The following is a 17457-nucleotide window of genomic DNA, read 5'->3' on the forward strand; positions in this document are numbered from 1 at the left end:
ATGTGGGAAACAAGGAAAGCAGATGGGCTGATGGAAAGCCAGACCACAGGAGGCATGGGGTGTGCATGGGGATGTGACAAAGCAAACATTTAGATGGATAGAGGGGGGAAAATAGTATGGGAGGTGTGGGATATGTGTGGGGAGGGGGGGATGAGACAAAGCAAAGAAGAGGATGGGTGGAAGGAAAAACTGGCCATGGGGTATGCATACGGATGGAGGGAGGGAGGGAGAGAGGGAGGGTGTGGCTTTTGGCTATGAGCCCGGGGAGTAGTTGCGCCCTTCCTCAAGGTGCGTTGAGGCCCCACACCCCGAGAGTGGTTCCACCTCCTCATCACCGCTAGAGATTAGGTGGGTGACTGTGGGGACGATGGGAGTATACAATTAAGAAGCAAACTTAACTGTTGCTTAATTTTAATGATAAACTAAAGGATAAAAAAGACAAATAAGAAGATGAGGAATATAAAAACCCTACAAGCTGTAATAGGAAAAATGATGAATAAAACAGACACTAAAAATAAATAAATTAGGTGGATAAACTGCAAAGGGACAGCTAGAGCACATAATTCAGAGGGAAACGAAATTGTCCCTTATTCAAATGAAAGTTGGCTGACAGATGTCGGGGAATAATTAAAACCTACATAATGAGGGGAGAAAAACAAAATGCCAATTAATACACAAGATTAAGCTGGATAAATAACACTGGTAAGAAATTAGAAAAAAAAAAAAAAAACTAAATCTGAGAGCAATGGAGGAGAGTGACATAATCACACAGCTTTAAAGTATGTATAAAAAACGAAAAAGGATATGACAAATAAAGTGTAATGTAATCTACACAAATAAAAATAATGACTGCAGAAGATAAATCAGAAAATTACAGGAAGAAAGTAAAATCAAATATTAAAAAACACAAAAGAAACTCTCATACAAAATAACAAAATTAGCACAAACATAAACCTTCAATATGCAGGTTACCCACAAAGTAAAAGCATATGAACACAACTAAAATTAAAAAAAAGGGGGGGACATATATGACAGAGAATACTGACAGTGAAATGAAGATAAAAAGTCATATATATAGATTGGTAAACAGACAGACAGACAGATAAAGGGACAGACAGACAGACAGATGAAGAGACAGACAAACAGACAAAGATGCAAATTCACAGGTAGATAAACAGATAGATGAGTCGTATCATACAAACAGATAAACTGGTTGCCAAACAGACATCCTGCTTAATATGAAAAAAAAAAAAAAAAGAAAGAAAGAAAGAAAGAAAAAAGAAAATTGGAAAGTCTGGTATGAGCATATCTAGTATCATCAGGCATGTAACCCTTTTGTTGTCATGGATACACTTATTCTATTCAGCTAAAACTGAGCCATTCTATTCAACTAAGATATTCCCAGCAGCTGCTATGTTAAAACATCTTATCTCGACTGAATCTTCTATTGTTCTTGGGACTGCCAGATATTTCCCTCTGGTTAACATATAGATTTTGTTTAGCTGAGAGTAATGTTAGCACTCAAAGGGTTAGACTGCCCTCGAGCTTGTCGAAAACACTATAAACTACATAAAAGAAGCTACAAATGCTATTTAAATATATATATATATATATATATATATATATATATATATATATATATATATATATATATATATATATATGAAGAGAACAAGTCAGCTAAAACTGCTATAAAAATATATGTATAAACCCTTAACTGCATTCAAAGGTCATGCATTTCTGAAGTGTTGAGAAAGTAAGTAGTAAAGAGTATTCTAGTAAAGGTCTGTACCTGTAATAAATTAAAACAAGATAAAAGTAAATCAAGAAATAATCATACCACAACTCTGAGTCAGACATAAGGTAACAGTATGTGAAAAGCATTAGAAATTATAATAATGAACTGGACGTAAGTGGAAACTGAAGAATCCACATATTAAATCTTAAGCCTCAGCTACTGCAGTAGTTGTTGTTGTTGTTGTTGTTGCTGCTTAATCCCACTTCCCATTTTTTTTTCTTTTTTTTTTACTGCAAACAAGAAGGAACCAAAGGCCAGGAGCCTGCAAACTGTTCCTTCAAAGAAAAAACAAAACAAATCTGGCTGACCATATCTGTCAACCACAAGCAAACAACTGCTTCTGTGGAGCTATCCTGCAGGTACAGCACAGTATGTACACTGTGTACTTGTGTAGGGAAGTGGCACTCCTTTGTGGTATACAGCACCTCACCTGGATGGGGCCAGTGTCTATGAGAATGTTTGGCTTCCAGGAGGACGCCGCAGCTGTCCATCCACGGTGCACAGTGGCACCATGTGTAGACTCCTCATCAGTGTCTTTTATGCCTTAGTAATAAATAATAATAAGAATAATAATAATGAAAATGGTCTTCTGGCAGTTAACAATCTACCCTAAAGAACAAATCCCTTTTTAAAAACTCCTCTACCTTCCAACCTATCAACTCCAACTTTCACATCCTTATACCTGAACTGAATTAATAAACTCACTCCAATCAGCAGGTCATTCACATGATAGAGCTGCTACCATCGCTAACTGCCCTAAACATCAACTCCAGTACAGGCAGTCCTCATATACATAAAAAAATAATGGTAAAAAAAAAAATCACAATATTACCCACACAACTGATCATCATCATCATCATCATCATCATCATCAGGACCTCCTTTCCCACCCAAGGGCCAGGTAAGGAGTAGCAACGTCCAGACAGCCAAAGTTTCCCCAACTCATCAGGCCACGCTTCCATTCACTCATCATTCAAGCCTGTGAAATCCTGGCTGTATCTGATAGGCAACAAAATTTTGACCATGTTCCTTAGCTTCACATATACCTATCTGAAAGAGTCAATCTGAACGCTGTTATGTTAAAAAGGGGTGCCAAATCCCTGGTCATGCATTTCTCCACAAAAAATATTCATCCAACCAGCTCCATCTCTTGTCAATCTCTTAGCCTCACCAACTTCCATACCTCACTTCCTCACACACTCATCCACCATATCCCTCCACCTTCTTAGCCTACTTCGCCTCCTCCCTCTTTCAAAGTCGCTCAGATATACCTTTTTCACCAATCAATTGTCATTCACTCTCTCCACATGACCATACCAACACAGTACACTCTTTGATTTTGGTGTCCTCAGACTTCCTCACTCCGCATCTTTTACAAATCACATTATTCTGTATCCTATCCACTCTCCGTACTCCACATACATTCCTCAGCAGTCCCATCTCCATTGCTCTTACTCCTGACTTTTCATTTTCATGCCACACCAGTCTTACATCCATATGTTAAAAGTTGGCACTAACTTTCCTTCATGTAAGCCTCGCGCAGCTGCAACACTCAAGCCCCTGATTCTTATCAAGGCCTTCATAGCACCAGTAACTGATACTACAACTTAAATGAAAGGTGGCAGATCAGTTTTGTAAGTTAGAGTGACATTTTAAACATATAATTTTTCTATAATTTACTAGGGATTTATTCCCTCCAATGTAATAATGCATCTTTTAATTTATGCTTTCTGTCTCCGAGCAATTATTTTCAGCTTTGTGGAGACTTCAAACTTGAGGCCATGGTATACTGACACATACTGTATGAGAAGACTCTACTAAACAGAATACACTCATCTGTCAGTAGTAGTAATAAACTAAAACAGACATCATCATACTGAAGGAGTACCAGTAAACAAAATAAATAAATAAAACAGAAAATAGAAATGGCTACCATATTACAAGGACTTACCAATCACTATACAGTAAACTGGAAGAAAAAAAAGGCCCCTAAAAAGCTACACATGACTGACTGCAAACTATAAATACTACCAGCTCTATGTGCTCTACGTTCTATGTACCCTACAGGTAGTTGAGAGCCAGAGCCCAGTGTGTTACGGGGAGGTCCATGAACATATTATCCCTCTCACTACAATTATGTTTGTCATAGTTCACTCTTGCTATCAGCTGACAGTTATATTCAGCTGAGGAGACACAACTCATAGCAGGGGTTGTTATCATCATCATCATCATCATCATCAGAGGGGGTTAATGAAGGTGCTGTCTACCCTCTAATCATCATCATTACTGTTGTCATCACAAGGGATTAACAAAGGCTCTTTCTAACCCCTCCATTCAGTCTCTCCAATGCTGAATAAAACCATCAGGAGCTAGAAAGACAAACAAATAAAAGACATCGTTGTACCGAGAGGCCTGTGACTCAATCCTAACAGAATCCACCAAATCTAATGACATTTTTGAATCCCTGAAAAAAAAAATAATGTCTCAACTATACTCTTTTCACCTTAACTTGGCCAAGATTTTCATCCTTTTACAGCTTATTTTTCACACACACCTCAATGGCATAAAAAGACGATACCAGGGCTCTACATCCTTTTCACGGCATGAGCAGCATCATATCCAAGCGTTAATCTGTAGTCACAACTCAGCATTCAAGATGGAGAGATGCCAGTTTTAGGCCAAGTTAGTGTAAAAAGAGGATATATAATTGCACCACATTCTTTTTCTGATCCTAATTATGTTAACTGGATTAAGTACTTCAGATAAAATATTCTTGTTTTTCATCATTACCCTAACCCTACTTCCCATGAATGAAAATGTCCTCGGTTTTATACTGCTAATGAAAATAATCCAAGATGGATGTTCAAATTTTTCTCTACATTCTTTCATGTTTTCCTTTGCAGTAGCTAAACGATCTGAAAATGAAGTACAGTAATCCCATATCCCCCAAACCGAAATCTGTCAACTTACTGCTATCTTGTGCAAAGTTCAAATATATGACTAAAAATAAAGATATATTGAAGAAAATAAGATGCTTGGTACTGCTTAGGAAAAAAAAAAAATAATAATAATAATAATAATAATAATAATACAATCATAATAATAACAATAATAAGACATGCCTGAAAATGAAGAGAAAAAAAAGTGTGGATGATTAAGTAAACGGGTAAAACTATAATAAGTGAGAAAAAAGTGACCTGAAATCAGGTCACTTTTTTCTTGGGTTGAAAAACAAGAAAAAGTAAAACAATGTCAAGAAAATGAAGTGGGTTATAAAACAAGAAAAAGTAAAATAAAGTAACAAAAATCAAACACTAAATATATCAATTGTTTGGAAAATCAAGTGTCAAGACAACTAAGCATCTAGAAATCTGGTAACCAGAAGATTAACATCATCAAAATCAAATGCATATGAAATTATATATAAATAAAACTGAATGCATGGAATATCTAGTGACTGGAAAATCAATTGTCAAGGAAAAATTTTTTTACTGGAAAATTCACTTTAGGACAAATTAAGTTACTGGATTGCCAAGTAAAATAATGATGTCAAATCAAAATATGAAAAATACCTTGATAAAAATATTATGTGATTTATGAGAATATTTGAACAACCAATAATTTACGCTAACATTATTGCCAACCACTTACCTCCACAAACAATAACTTTCATCACAATTATCAACATCCTGACCTTTCTCCCAAACCCCTTAACAACCACAACAAATCCCTGAGACCATACTAGACCATAACCGGTGCAGTTTGGGCTCTGACTCTGAACCTTCCTCATTTCCCAAAGCCACAACACACATCCGCATCCACACAGCGTATGTCCTCCCCACCCGCACCCCCACAGCACACATAAGGCAGCTGCGTCCTACCCTGCTTCTCCCTCCGAGGTGGCATAAGACAAAGAATAGCCAGTGCCATGGTCGCGTGCCAGGCCGAGTGGATGTAGTAGTAGTTGTCGTGGGTCTCCAGCAGGGCGTAGCAGATGAGACCTGTGGCCGCCAGCAGGACACCGGGCAGCAGACAGGTGAGCCAGTACCGTTTGCTGGGGTAACAGCCACGCTCCTGCTTGCAGTGCCAGATCTGTGTGGGTGTTCAGGAGTGTATAAGGCAAGCGGAGTGAAGGAAATGGATGAAGGGAGCACAGTGATGGAAAGGGATGAAAGGATTGGAGTGAAGGAAAGGGATGATGCAAGTGGAGTGATATCACAGTATAAAGGAAGAAAGGGAGAAACATTAACGATTCTTAACCCCTACTCTTGACTGTTTATTTTCATACCACACCATAGTCTCACATCTGCATGTTAAAGCTGGCACTAACACTTCTTCATGTAAGCCTCGGGCAGCTGCAACACTCAAGCCCCTGTTTTTTTATCACGGCCTGCATAGCACCAGATACTTTCCTTCCTTGTGTCACTCTACTTTCCACTTCTTTTGCACATTTTCCTCTCTTTTCTATCACAGTACCCAAGTATTTGAACTCTCTCACCAACTCCAGTCTCTCTCCATTCACTATAACATCACACTGGAAGCCACCTTCTCCCTCAAATCATCATCAAGGAGGGAAAGAGAGAGAGAGAAAAAAAAACAGCATTTCATCACTAAGCTTTACATCTCCCTTCCACACAGTATGGCATGGGTCAGCTTTCTACAGTAGTAATAGACGGCTGGTGCAGAACAGAGCAGATGAAGTCGGTTAAAACTCAATAAAGTTATACGTGATGCAGCGACTCACCCAAGAGGATGTCATGACAAGGAAGGCAGAGACGGAGGGTACAACAAACACCCACAGGCCGGTGCGGTCATACTCCACACCCAGCGCTACAATCTGTAATATCAGTAATTACTGCTACATTTCTAAGCATACAAATCCATGATAATATGAAAAATAATTCCATGCATATACTCACCCTGAACAGAAAGGATGGATTCCCCTCCCACTTCTCTGTACTAGCATAGCAGCACTGAGATCCTACTCTCCAACAAAAGTAACAGCATACTCTTTTGACACAAGATGACAGAAAGTTGTCTAAATCTTCCTTTCTGTGTTTATTTTTTTCTCCACAGATATCAGTCCTACTCCAGATTTGAGCAACCAAAGTGAACACAGAAAATTAGATAGCTAGGTATAATTATTGTACCTGATCGTACAAGTGTATTCCTCTTACTGGTAGTGTTTGTATTGGTAAGTCACTGAACACTGAGATATAACAAGTACCATAAATAAATGAAAACAAGGTCAACAATTACTGTATGGAACTCTAAGCAATTTTCAGAGTACAACAGTAATACTGCATACCAAATATATTAACTACCATATGTGGAATACTGAAAGACTGAAATGTAAAAATTTTACAAATACATAACGTAAATCAAAGGAGATGATAAAGTGTGTGTGTGTGTGTGTGTGTGTGTGTGTGTGTGTGTGTGTGTGTGTATTTACCTATTTGTATTTACCTATTTGTAGTATACAGGAATTGAGCAATGCTCGTGTTGTCCTGTCTCCATATCCACATTTATCAAGTCTACCTTTACACACATGAATGTTTTTCTCATGCACCACCTCTTTGTCTAAGTCGTTTCAAATATTTAAGAATATACCTAATTGTGATATACACGGAATGTACTATGCTCGTGGGTTTCCGTCGCTGTTTCTCAATAAGTCAAATTTAACTTTAAACTCGTTTAAGTTTTTAGACTGGACGATCTCTTTGTCCAGGCTATTCCATAAGTCTATACTTCTGTAAGGAAAGCTATATTTCTTGATATCCTTCAAGCAGCTTGACTTTTTCAATTTCATTCCATGTCCTCTTGTTGCTCTCTTATCCCATACAAACAGATCTTCTTTGTCAATTTTATCTACTCCCACCATGGCCCTGAACACTGCAATCATGTCTCCCCTCTTTCTCCTTTCCTCTAACGAAGGCAAATCCAGTTTTTCCAGCCTCTCTCTGTATGACAGGTCTGTCAGACTGGGGACCATCTTGGTTGCTGTTCTTTGTATTCTCTCAATCTTGTTTATATCTTTCTTTTTGTGTGGGGACCACACTACCGCTGCATATTCTAACCTGGGGCGGATCATGGCCACTATCAATTTTTTCATCATTTCCTCATCCATATAATGAAATGCTACTCTTATGTTAGCCAAGAGCTTATAAGTCTCTCCAACTATCTTGTTAATGTGCTTTTCTGGTGACAAACTATCTTGGACCAGCACTCCCAAATCTTTCTCTTCTCTCCTTTTTGTGATTAATTCATTACCCAAAAAATAATTCAGTGATGGTCTCCTGCTACTTTTACCCATTTCCAATATTTTACATTTCTTTACATTAAATTTCATTTCCCACGTCCGGCTCCAATTGTGTATCCTATCCAAATCCTCCTGCAGTATTTTACAATCCTCCTCAACCTCTATCTTCCTCAAGATCTTTACATCATCAGCAAACAGACTCGCATAACTGTTCACTCCATCTACCATATCATTTACGTAAATCAGGAACATTACTGGCGCCAACACTGAGCCTTGAGGGACTCCACTTGTTACTTCCCTCCATCCAGACATCTTTTCCTTTATTACTGTCCTCATTTGTCTGTCTCTCAAAAAGTCTCTCATCCATTCCAGAAGTTTCCCCTTTAGTCCTCCTATATATTCTAGTTTCCACATTAGTCTCTTATGAGGTACCTTGTCAAAGGCCTTCTCTAAGTCTAAGTACACACAATCCACCCAACCATCTCTCTCCTGTACCACATCAATCGCTCTTGAGTAAAAGCTCAACAAGTTTGAAACACATGACCTTCCACTTCTGAATCCAAACTGACATTCAGCCGAAATATTCATCTCTTCCAGATATTTTATCCATCTGTCTTTCAGGATTCTCTCACACAATTTTGCGACCATGCTGGTTAGAGACACTGGTCTATAATTCAGGGTTCTTCCCTGTTTCCTCCCTTGTAAATTGGTACCACATTTGCCCTCTTCCATTCTTTTGGCACTTTCCCCTCTTCCAGTGAGCATACAATTAAGCTGTGAATTTTATCCGCCAGTTGTTCTCTGCATTCCTTCAGTACCCAATTAGAAATTCCATCAGGTCCTGGGGCTTTCCTTACATCTTGAGTTTCCAGTAATTTATACACTTCCTGCACCTCCACTTTTATATCTTTCATCACCGGAACATTTCTAATCACTCCCTCCCCTTCCACAAGCTCCTTTTCTTTAGTGAAAACTGACTGGAAACGTTTGTTCATTATTTCTGCTTGCATTGCCGCATCCTTAAAGACCTCTCCATCTACTTTCAGCTTGGTGATTCCTTCCTTTTGTTTCAGTTTGCCATTAACAAATCTATAAAACAGTTTGGGTTCATCCTTGCATTTGTCAATTATACCTTTTTCAAAATTCCTTTCTTCTTCCCTACGTATTCTTGTGTATTCGTTTCTTGTTCTTTTATATTCTTCCTTTGTTCTGTCGTTACCTCTCTTTCTCCAATTGTTCCACGCCTTATCTCTCTCTTTTTTGGCTATCATACACCTTCTATTAAACCACTCCTTTTTCCTGTTTTCTTTCCCTCTTACTCTTGGTACAAATTTTTCCACTCCCAAATTATAGAGGTCTAGAAAGATATCCCACTTCCTCTGTATCTCTCTTGTTTCTCTGAATTTTCTCCAATCCGCATTTTCAAAAAAGTTTCTCAATCCTGTAAAATTTGCTTTGCCAAAGTTGTATCTTCCCTGTCTATGAAGCTCGTCTCTTGGCTCGACGTTCCCTATTAACATCTGGAACTCAATGACCACGTGATCACTTTTTCCCAAAGGACAGAGATATTCCAATGATTCTATTACATCGGGTTCTTTGGTGAACAGTAAATCTAACCTTGCTGGTGTGTCCTCACCTCGAAACCGTGTCTCTTCTTTGACCCACTGCGTCATCACATTATTCATTATTATATTTAATAACATAGTACCCCACGAATCCTCACCGCCTCCCGAGTACCATTCCTCCCAGTTCACCTCTTTACAATTAAAGTCACCCACCAAAATTATATTATTGCTTTTCTCAATTATTTTTTGCAAGTAGTTAGCCATATCTGAGAACATCTCATGGTATTCGTCATCCTTCCATGCTCTCGTCTTTGGGGGAACATACACTACCGCCATATCTCTCTTAACATTCTCTCCAGTTTCTAATTTCATATATATCACTTCAGCCCTGCCTTCTCCCATTTCTACAGTATCTACACTTATGTTGTTCTTCACTGCTATCATCACTCCTCCTCCCTTTTTTTCTTTCCTGTCTTTTCTCCACAGTTTGTATTTACCATCTCCCAAATGAACATCAATATCTTCTCTTAATTTGGTCTCTACAAGGCACATGACATCAGGTTCATGTTCTCTCAAGAAATCATTAATTTCGATCCTTGTCGACATGAAACCATCAACATTAGTATATATCACCTTCAAATTATTTTTGACATTATTAATACCCTCTTCTCTCCTACTCTCTGTCCGCACCACTTCTTCAACTTCTGATCTTTCACAACCATCCCCCCTAGTTTCCTTCACTTCTATTTCCTTAAATACCATTTCCTTACTTTCATATCCAATACTCTCCAAAAAAAAGTATTACATTCTTCCTCTGTCCTCTTATCATTTTTTTCCTTTACTTCTTCCTTTAATGATTTTAAAACTTCTCTTTCTTCTTCATTCAGATCTTTTCTTATTATAATATTTTCCATCCCCGCCTCTTTGCTTAATTTCCAGGTCACTTTAAGTATCTCATTTATTACACTTTCTGATGTAAACTTGACTCTCATTGGTCTTGTTTCCCCTTTCTTATAAGGCCCTATCCTCCTTACTTCCTCAATTTCTTTTACCCACTTGTCTCCTTCGGGGTCAATCTTGCCTAATATTCCTCTCACCATGTTCGTGTCTTTCTCGAGTCTTGCGAACCTAACCTTTTCTTCCTCTTCCCTGTTTCCAAATACTACAACACATCTGTTCCTTTCTACAGTTTCTCTCACTATTTTCTCTTTTTTCTTCAGTATTTTCACTACATTTTCTTCCATTTCTTTCTTTTTCATTTCCCTTTCTTCCTGGATCTCTCTTAAGCTGACCACTTCTTTCTGTTCTTCTTCTACGTGTGCCCACTTTGCCTTGTGTTCTTCTAGTACATTACTCACCTTCTCCGTTTTATTAGTACTCTCTTCAAGTTTCCTCCTCAGTTCAACATTCTCCCTCTTCAAATTCTTAATCTCTTCATTGGCTGTTTCGTTGGACTGGATTAGACTCTGTATGGTGGTTTCCGTATTTCCTGACACATCCTTTATCACTAGATTCTCTACTTTTTTTTCGAGTTCACTAATCCTCATAATTAATGTTTTCACCAGGTCCATGACATTAGTATTAGCATCAAATCCTTGAAATTCCATTCCCTCATTGTTTACATTTTCGGCCATCTTTAACGTACCGGTAAAGTACCTAAACAGCTGTTACCGAATAAGCCACAAACATTCATGTATACTATTGCCAACAAATCTTTACATTTTTGGTAGTCTACCAACTTCCATTATTTTAAATTTAAAGAAAGACCCTAGGAGACAGGACAGACAAAATTCCTGAAACTACTCAAGGTTAGGAGCGATGCCTGGGACGACCTCTCTCTCCGGCTGCTCGTGTGTGTGTGTGTGTGTGTGTATTTACCTATTTGTATTTACCAATTTGTAGTATACAGGAATTGAGCAATGCTCGTGTTCTCCTGTCTCCATATCCACATTTATCAAGTCTACCTTTACACACATGAATGTTTTTCTCATGCACCACCTCTTTGTCTAAGTCATTCCAAATATTTAAGAATATACCTAATTGTGATATACACGGAATGTACTATGCTCGTGGGTTTCCGTCGCTGTTTCTCAATAAGTCGAATTTAACTTTAAACTCGTTTAAGTTTTTAGACTGGACGATCTCTTTGTCCAGGCTATTCCATAAGTCTATACTTCTGTAAGGAAAGCTATATTTCTTGATATCCTTCAAGCAGCTTGACTTTTTCAATTTCATTCCATGTCCTCTTGTTGCTCTCTTATCCCATACAAACAGATCTTCTTTGTCAATTTTATCTACTCCCACCATGGTCCTGAACACCGCAATCATGTCTCCCCTCTTTCTCCTTTCCTCTAACGAAGGCAAATCCAGTTTTTCCAGCCTCTCTCTGTATGACAGGTCTGTCAGACTGGGGACCATCTTGGTTGCTGTTCTTTGTATTCTCTCAATCTTGTTTATATCTTTCTTTTGTGTGTGGGACCACACTACCGCTGCATATTCTAACCTGGGGCGGATCATGGCCACTATCAATTTTTTCATCATTTCCTCATCCATATAATGAAATGCTACTCTTATGTTAGTCAAGAGCTTATAAGTCTCTCCAACTATCTTGTTAATGTGCTTTTCTGGTGACAAACTATCTTGGACCAGCACTCCCAAATCTTTCTCTTCTCTCCTTTTTGTGATTAATTCATTACCCAAAAAATAATTCAGTGATGGTCTCCTGGTACTTTTACCCATTTCCAATATTTTACATTTCTTTACATTAAATTTCATTTCCCACGTCCGGCTCCAATTGTGTATCCTATCCAAATCCTCCTGCAGTATTTTACAATCCTCCTCAACCTCTATCTTCCTCAAGATCTTTACATCATCAGCAAACACTCGCATAACTGTTCACTCCATCTACCATATCATTTACGTAAATCAGGAACATTACTGGCGCCAACACTGAGCCTTGAGGGACTCCACTTGTTACTTCCCTCCATCCAGACATCTTTTCCTTTATTACTGTCCTCATTTGTCTGTCTCTCAAAAAGTCTCTCATCCATTCCAGAAGTTTCCCCTTTAGTCCTCCTATATATTCTAGTTTCCACATTAGTCTCTTATGAGGTACCTTGTCAAAGGCCTTCTCTAAGTCTAAGTACACACAATCCACCCAACCATCTCTCTCCTGTACCACATCAATCGCTCTTGAGTAAAAGCTCAACAAGTTTGAAACACATGACCTTCCACTTCTGAATCCAAACTGACATTCAGCCAAAATATTCATCTCTTCCAGGTACTTTATCCATCTGTCTTTCAGGATTCTCTCACACAATTTTGCGACCACGCTGGTTAGAGACACTGGTCTATAATTCAGGGGTTCTTCCCTGTTTCCTCCCTTGTAAATTGGTACCACATTTGCCCTCTTCCATTCTTTTGGCACTTTCCCCTCTTCCAGTGAGCATACAATTAAGCTGTGAATTTTATCCGCCAGTTGTTCTCTGCATTCCTTCAGTACCCAATTAAATCCTGGGGCTTTCCTTACATCTTGAGTTTCCAGTAATTTATACACTTCCTGTACCTCCACTTTTATATCTTTCATCACCGGAACATTTCTAATCACTCCCTCCCCTTCCACAAGCTCCTTTTCTTTAGTGAAAACTGACTGGAAACGTTTGTTCATTATTTCTGCTTGCATTGCCGCATCCTTAAAGACCTCTCCATCTACTTTCAGCTTGGTGATTCCTTCCTTTTGTTTCAGTTTGCCATTAACAAATCTATAAAACAGTTTGGGTTCATCCTTGCATTTGTCAATTATACCTTTTTCAAAATTCCTTTCTTCTTCCCTACGTATTCTTGTGTATTCGTTTCTTGTTCTTTTATATTCTTCCTTTGTTCTGTCGTTACCTCTCTTTCTCCAATTGTTCCACGCCTTATCTCTCTCTTTTTTTGCTATCATACACCTTCTATTAAACCACTCCTTTTTCCTATTTTCTTTCCCTCTTACTCTTGGTACAAATTTTTCCACTCCCAAATTATAGAGGTCTAGAAAGATATCCCACTTCCTCTGTATCTCTCTTGTTTCTCTGAATTTTCTCCAATCCGCATTTTCAAAAAAGTTTCTCAATCCTGTAAAATTTGCTTTGCCAAAGTTGTATCTTCCCTGTCTATGAAGCTCGTCTCTTGGCTCGACGTTTCCTATTAACATCTGGAACTCAATGAACACGTGATCACTTTTTCCCAAAGGACAGAGATATTCCAATGATTCTATTACATTGGGTTCTTTGGTGAACAGTAAATCTAACCTTGCTGGTGTGTCCTCACCTCGAAACCGTGTCTCTTCTTTGACCCACTGCGTCATCACATTATTCATTATTATATTTAATAACATAGTACCCCACGAATCCTCGCCGCCTCCCGAGTACCATTCCTCCCAGTTCACCTCTTTACAATTAAAGTCACCCACCAAAATTATATTATTGCTTTTCTCAATTATTTTTTGCAAGTAGCTAGCCATATCTGACAACATCTCATGGTATTCGTCATCCTTCCATGCTCTCGTCTTTGGGGGAACATACACTACCACCATATCTCTCTTAACATTCTCTCCAGTTTCTAATTTCATATATATCACTTCAGCCCTGCCTTCTCCCATTTCCACAGTATCTACATTTATGTTGTTCTTCACTGCTATCATCACTCCTCCTCCCTTTTTTTCTTTTCTGTCTTTTCTCCACAGTTTGTATTTACCATCTCCCAAATGAACATCAATATCTTCTCTAAATTTGGTCTCCACAAAGCACATGACATCAGGTTCATGCTCTCTCAAGAAATCATTAATTTCGATCCTTGTCGATATGAAACCATCAACATTAGTATATATCACCTTCAAATTATTTTTGACATTATTAATACCCTCTTCTCTCCTACTCTCTGTCCGTACCACTTCCCCAACTTCTGATCTTTCACAACCATCCCCCCTAGTTTCCTTCACTTCTATTTCCTTAAATAACATTTCCTTACTTTCATATCCAATACTCTCCAAAAAAAAGTATTACGTTCTTCCTCTGTCCTCTTATCATTTTTTTCCTTTACTTCTTCCTTTAATGATTTTAAAACTTCTCTTTCTTCTTCATTCAGATCTTTTCTTATTATAATATTTTCCATCCCCGCCTCTTTGCTTAATTTCCAGGTCACTTTAAGTCTCTCATTTATTACACTTTCTGATGTAAACTTGACTCTCATTGGTCTTGTTTCCCCTTTCTTATAAGGCCCTATCCTCCTTACTTCCTCAATTTCTTTTACCCACTTGTCTCCTTCGGGGTCAATCTTGCCTAATATTCCTCTCACCATGTTCGTGTCTCTCTCGAGTCTTGCGAACCTAACCTTTTCTTCCTCTTCCCTGTTTCCAAATACTACCACACATCTGTTCCTTTCTACAGTTTCTCTCACTATTTTCTCTTTTTTCTTCAGTATTTTCACTACATTTTCTTCCATTTCTTTCTTGTTCATTTCTCTTTCTTCCTGGATGATCTCTCTTAAGCTGACCACTTCTTTCTGTTCTTCTTCAACGTGTCCCCACTTTGCCTTGTGTTCTTCTAGTACATTACTCACCTTCTCCGTTTTATTAGTACTCTCTTCAAGTTTCCTCCTCAGTTCAACATTTTCCCTCTTCAAATTCTTAATCTCTTCATTGGATGTTTCGTTGGACTGGATTAGACTCTGTATGGTGGTTTCCGTATTTCCTGACACATCCTTTATCACTAGATTCTCTACTTTTTTTTCGAGTTCACTAATCCTCATAATTAATGTTTTCACCAGGTCCATGACATTAGTATTAGCATCAAATCCTTGAAATTCCATTCCCTCATTGTTTACATTTTCGGCCATCTTTAACGTACCGGTAAAGTACCTAAACAGCTGTTACCGAATAAGCCACAAACATTCATGTATACTATTGCCAACAAATCTTTACATTTTTGGTAATCTACCAACTTTCATTATTTTAAATTTAAAGAAAGACCCTAGGAGACAGGACAGACAAAATTCCTGAAACTACTCAAGGTTAAGAGCGATGCCTGGGACGTCCTCTCTCTCCGGCTGTTTGTGTGTGTGTGTGTGTGTGTGTGTGTGTGTGTGTGTGTGTGTGTGTGTGTGTGTGTGTGTGTGTGTGTGTTTTTATTTCATTTTACTCATTTTTCATCACACAAAGATTCTCACCAGAGCTCCAGCCACATGAAGGAGTGAGTAGAGAGAATGAGGGAGGTCTGCCATAGCAATAAGTGTGACCCAAAATGAGAAGATGGCTGAGTAGAAGTCACAGAATTGCATGACACTCAACCGCATCAGGCAGAAGTTGTAGGCTTCTTGGTCACACGCATGGTAGAACTGTGTGCAATGAGAGTCAAAGGAGATTAGTATCATTAGACATAGCATTCATCTATTATCCAATCCTGTGTTCCCCATCAGAAGTATATGGGCCTGAGACTATGTTGTTCAGTCCAAACATTTAAGGCCAGGTGGGTGGATGGGGTTTACTTCTCACATAATGCCACTCAGGGATGAGTGAGGCTGGTCACTCTTATCTTAAATGTCAGGACCAACTTGCCTAGCCCCGGGCTCCTAAGCTCCTCATGGGGCAACACAGGATTAGTTGATGATGATGATGATGATGATGATGATGATGATGATGTGACAAGTCCCTTTCCTCCATGCAGCATTATGTCATTAATAAATTCCAAACTAGAATTTTTATGGGCTAAACCTGTTTGGAGTGCCACAACTCACCAGACCACTAGGTGTCCATATGTTGATTATATAATTATCACTCACCATAGTAATGGTTTCCTGGATTACAAGAAATCATCTGGCTTGTCACTCAGCGTAGAACATCATAGCACATGGTGGGTGCCAACTACCACAATTAATTTGAGATTATATTAAATTCTTCAAGAATGATGACTCCTTGTTCACTATTTTTTCATATCACAGGCTTAAAGAAAATACCAGAACAAATGGCTGCATTTATGAGAAAATAACTAACACATCAGAAATGAAGAAGGCTGTCATCAAATGAACATGAACCCATAATAATGAATACTAAAACAATGTTTGAAACTGCATAAAATAAATGAGCTGCATTTTAAGAGTTGTTGTTGTTGTGCTAACCCACCAGGAACAACAGTACAGGAACACAGCTAGTTCCAGACACTAACAAGAGTAAATAGCAGAATCGTTTCTCTCCACTTACGTGAAATTTGGAGAAGCACTTAACACATCAAATAGTAAATTACTGTGTATAGTGACTGCAGTGTTAGTAATTGCAGTGCTGAAAATACCTACTTCCATCTGCCTCCTTTATACATTCTACAACACTGTACCAATGTTAAGACATACATACAATACCAACAACTATGACATATAGAAAGTTCCAAAGTGAATAAATAAATCTGCCACAAAACTACTGCAAGACAATGTTAACCTTGGAACAGACAAAAATTTAAAATTATCAAAGCTAAACATTCAGTTTTCATCTGAAAATCCTTTCAGTTCCCAAGGAATCCCTTAATCTATCTTAAATCATCAAGTAGCTGCCAGAATCAAATATAAAAATATCAACCTACTGAAGGTGTTAACACAAACTACCAGTAACTAAATCTGAACTCGTTTTACATTTAGGTTCCCATTCATAAAAGTTTCTAACATCAGTAAAAACACTGAATAGAAAAAATAAACATCCTAACACTATTGATGCCAATTAACAATTACAATAAATAGAATCCCTTACCCAATGCACCTAGCACTGTCAATCACAGATGGAATCTGCAACAAACATAAAAAATGAAACCTAG

At 38.3% G+C, this 17457-nt stretch overlaps 1 protein-coding gene across 1 annotated transcript in view; it reads right to left on the minus strand.

Annotated features, from left to right (window-relative positions):
* Positions 1–252: 252 nt before the first annotated feature.
* Positions 253–17457, minus strand: part of LOC145416738 (post-GPI attachment to proteins factor 6-like) — a 29916-nt gene continuing 12711 nt past the window's right edge. The window contains exons 12-15 of the mRNA XM_080285665.1: positions 15827–15994; positions 6543–6635; positions 5641–5890; positions 253–356 (exon numbers count right to left, since the gene is read on the minus strand). Coding sequence (XP_080141791.1) covers positions 253–356; positions 5641–5890; positions 6543–6635; positions 15827–15994 — 615 coding nt within the window. The remainder of the gene's footprint in view (positions 357–5640; positions 5891–6542; positions 6636–15826; positions 15995–17457) is intronic.

This window comes from Coenobita brevimanus, chromosome 107, assembly GCF_032717465.1.
Source record: "Coenobita brevimanus isolate Jiangsu-jjx chromosome 107, ASM3271746v2, whole genome shotgun sequence".
Lineage (NCBI taxonomy): Eukaryota > Metazoa > Arthropoda > Malacostraca > Decapoda > Coenobitidae > Coenobita > Coenobita brevimanus.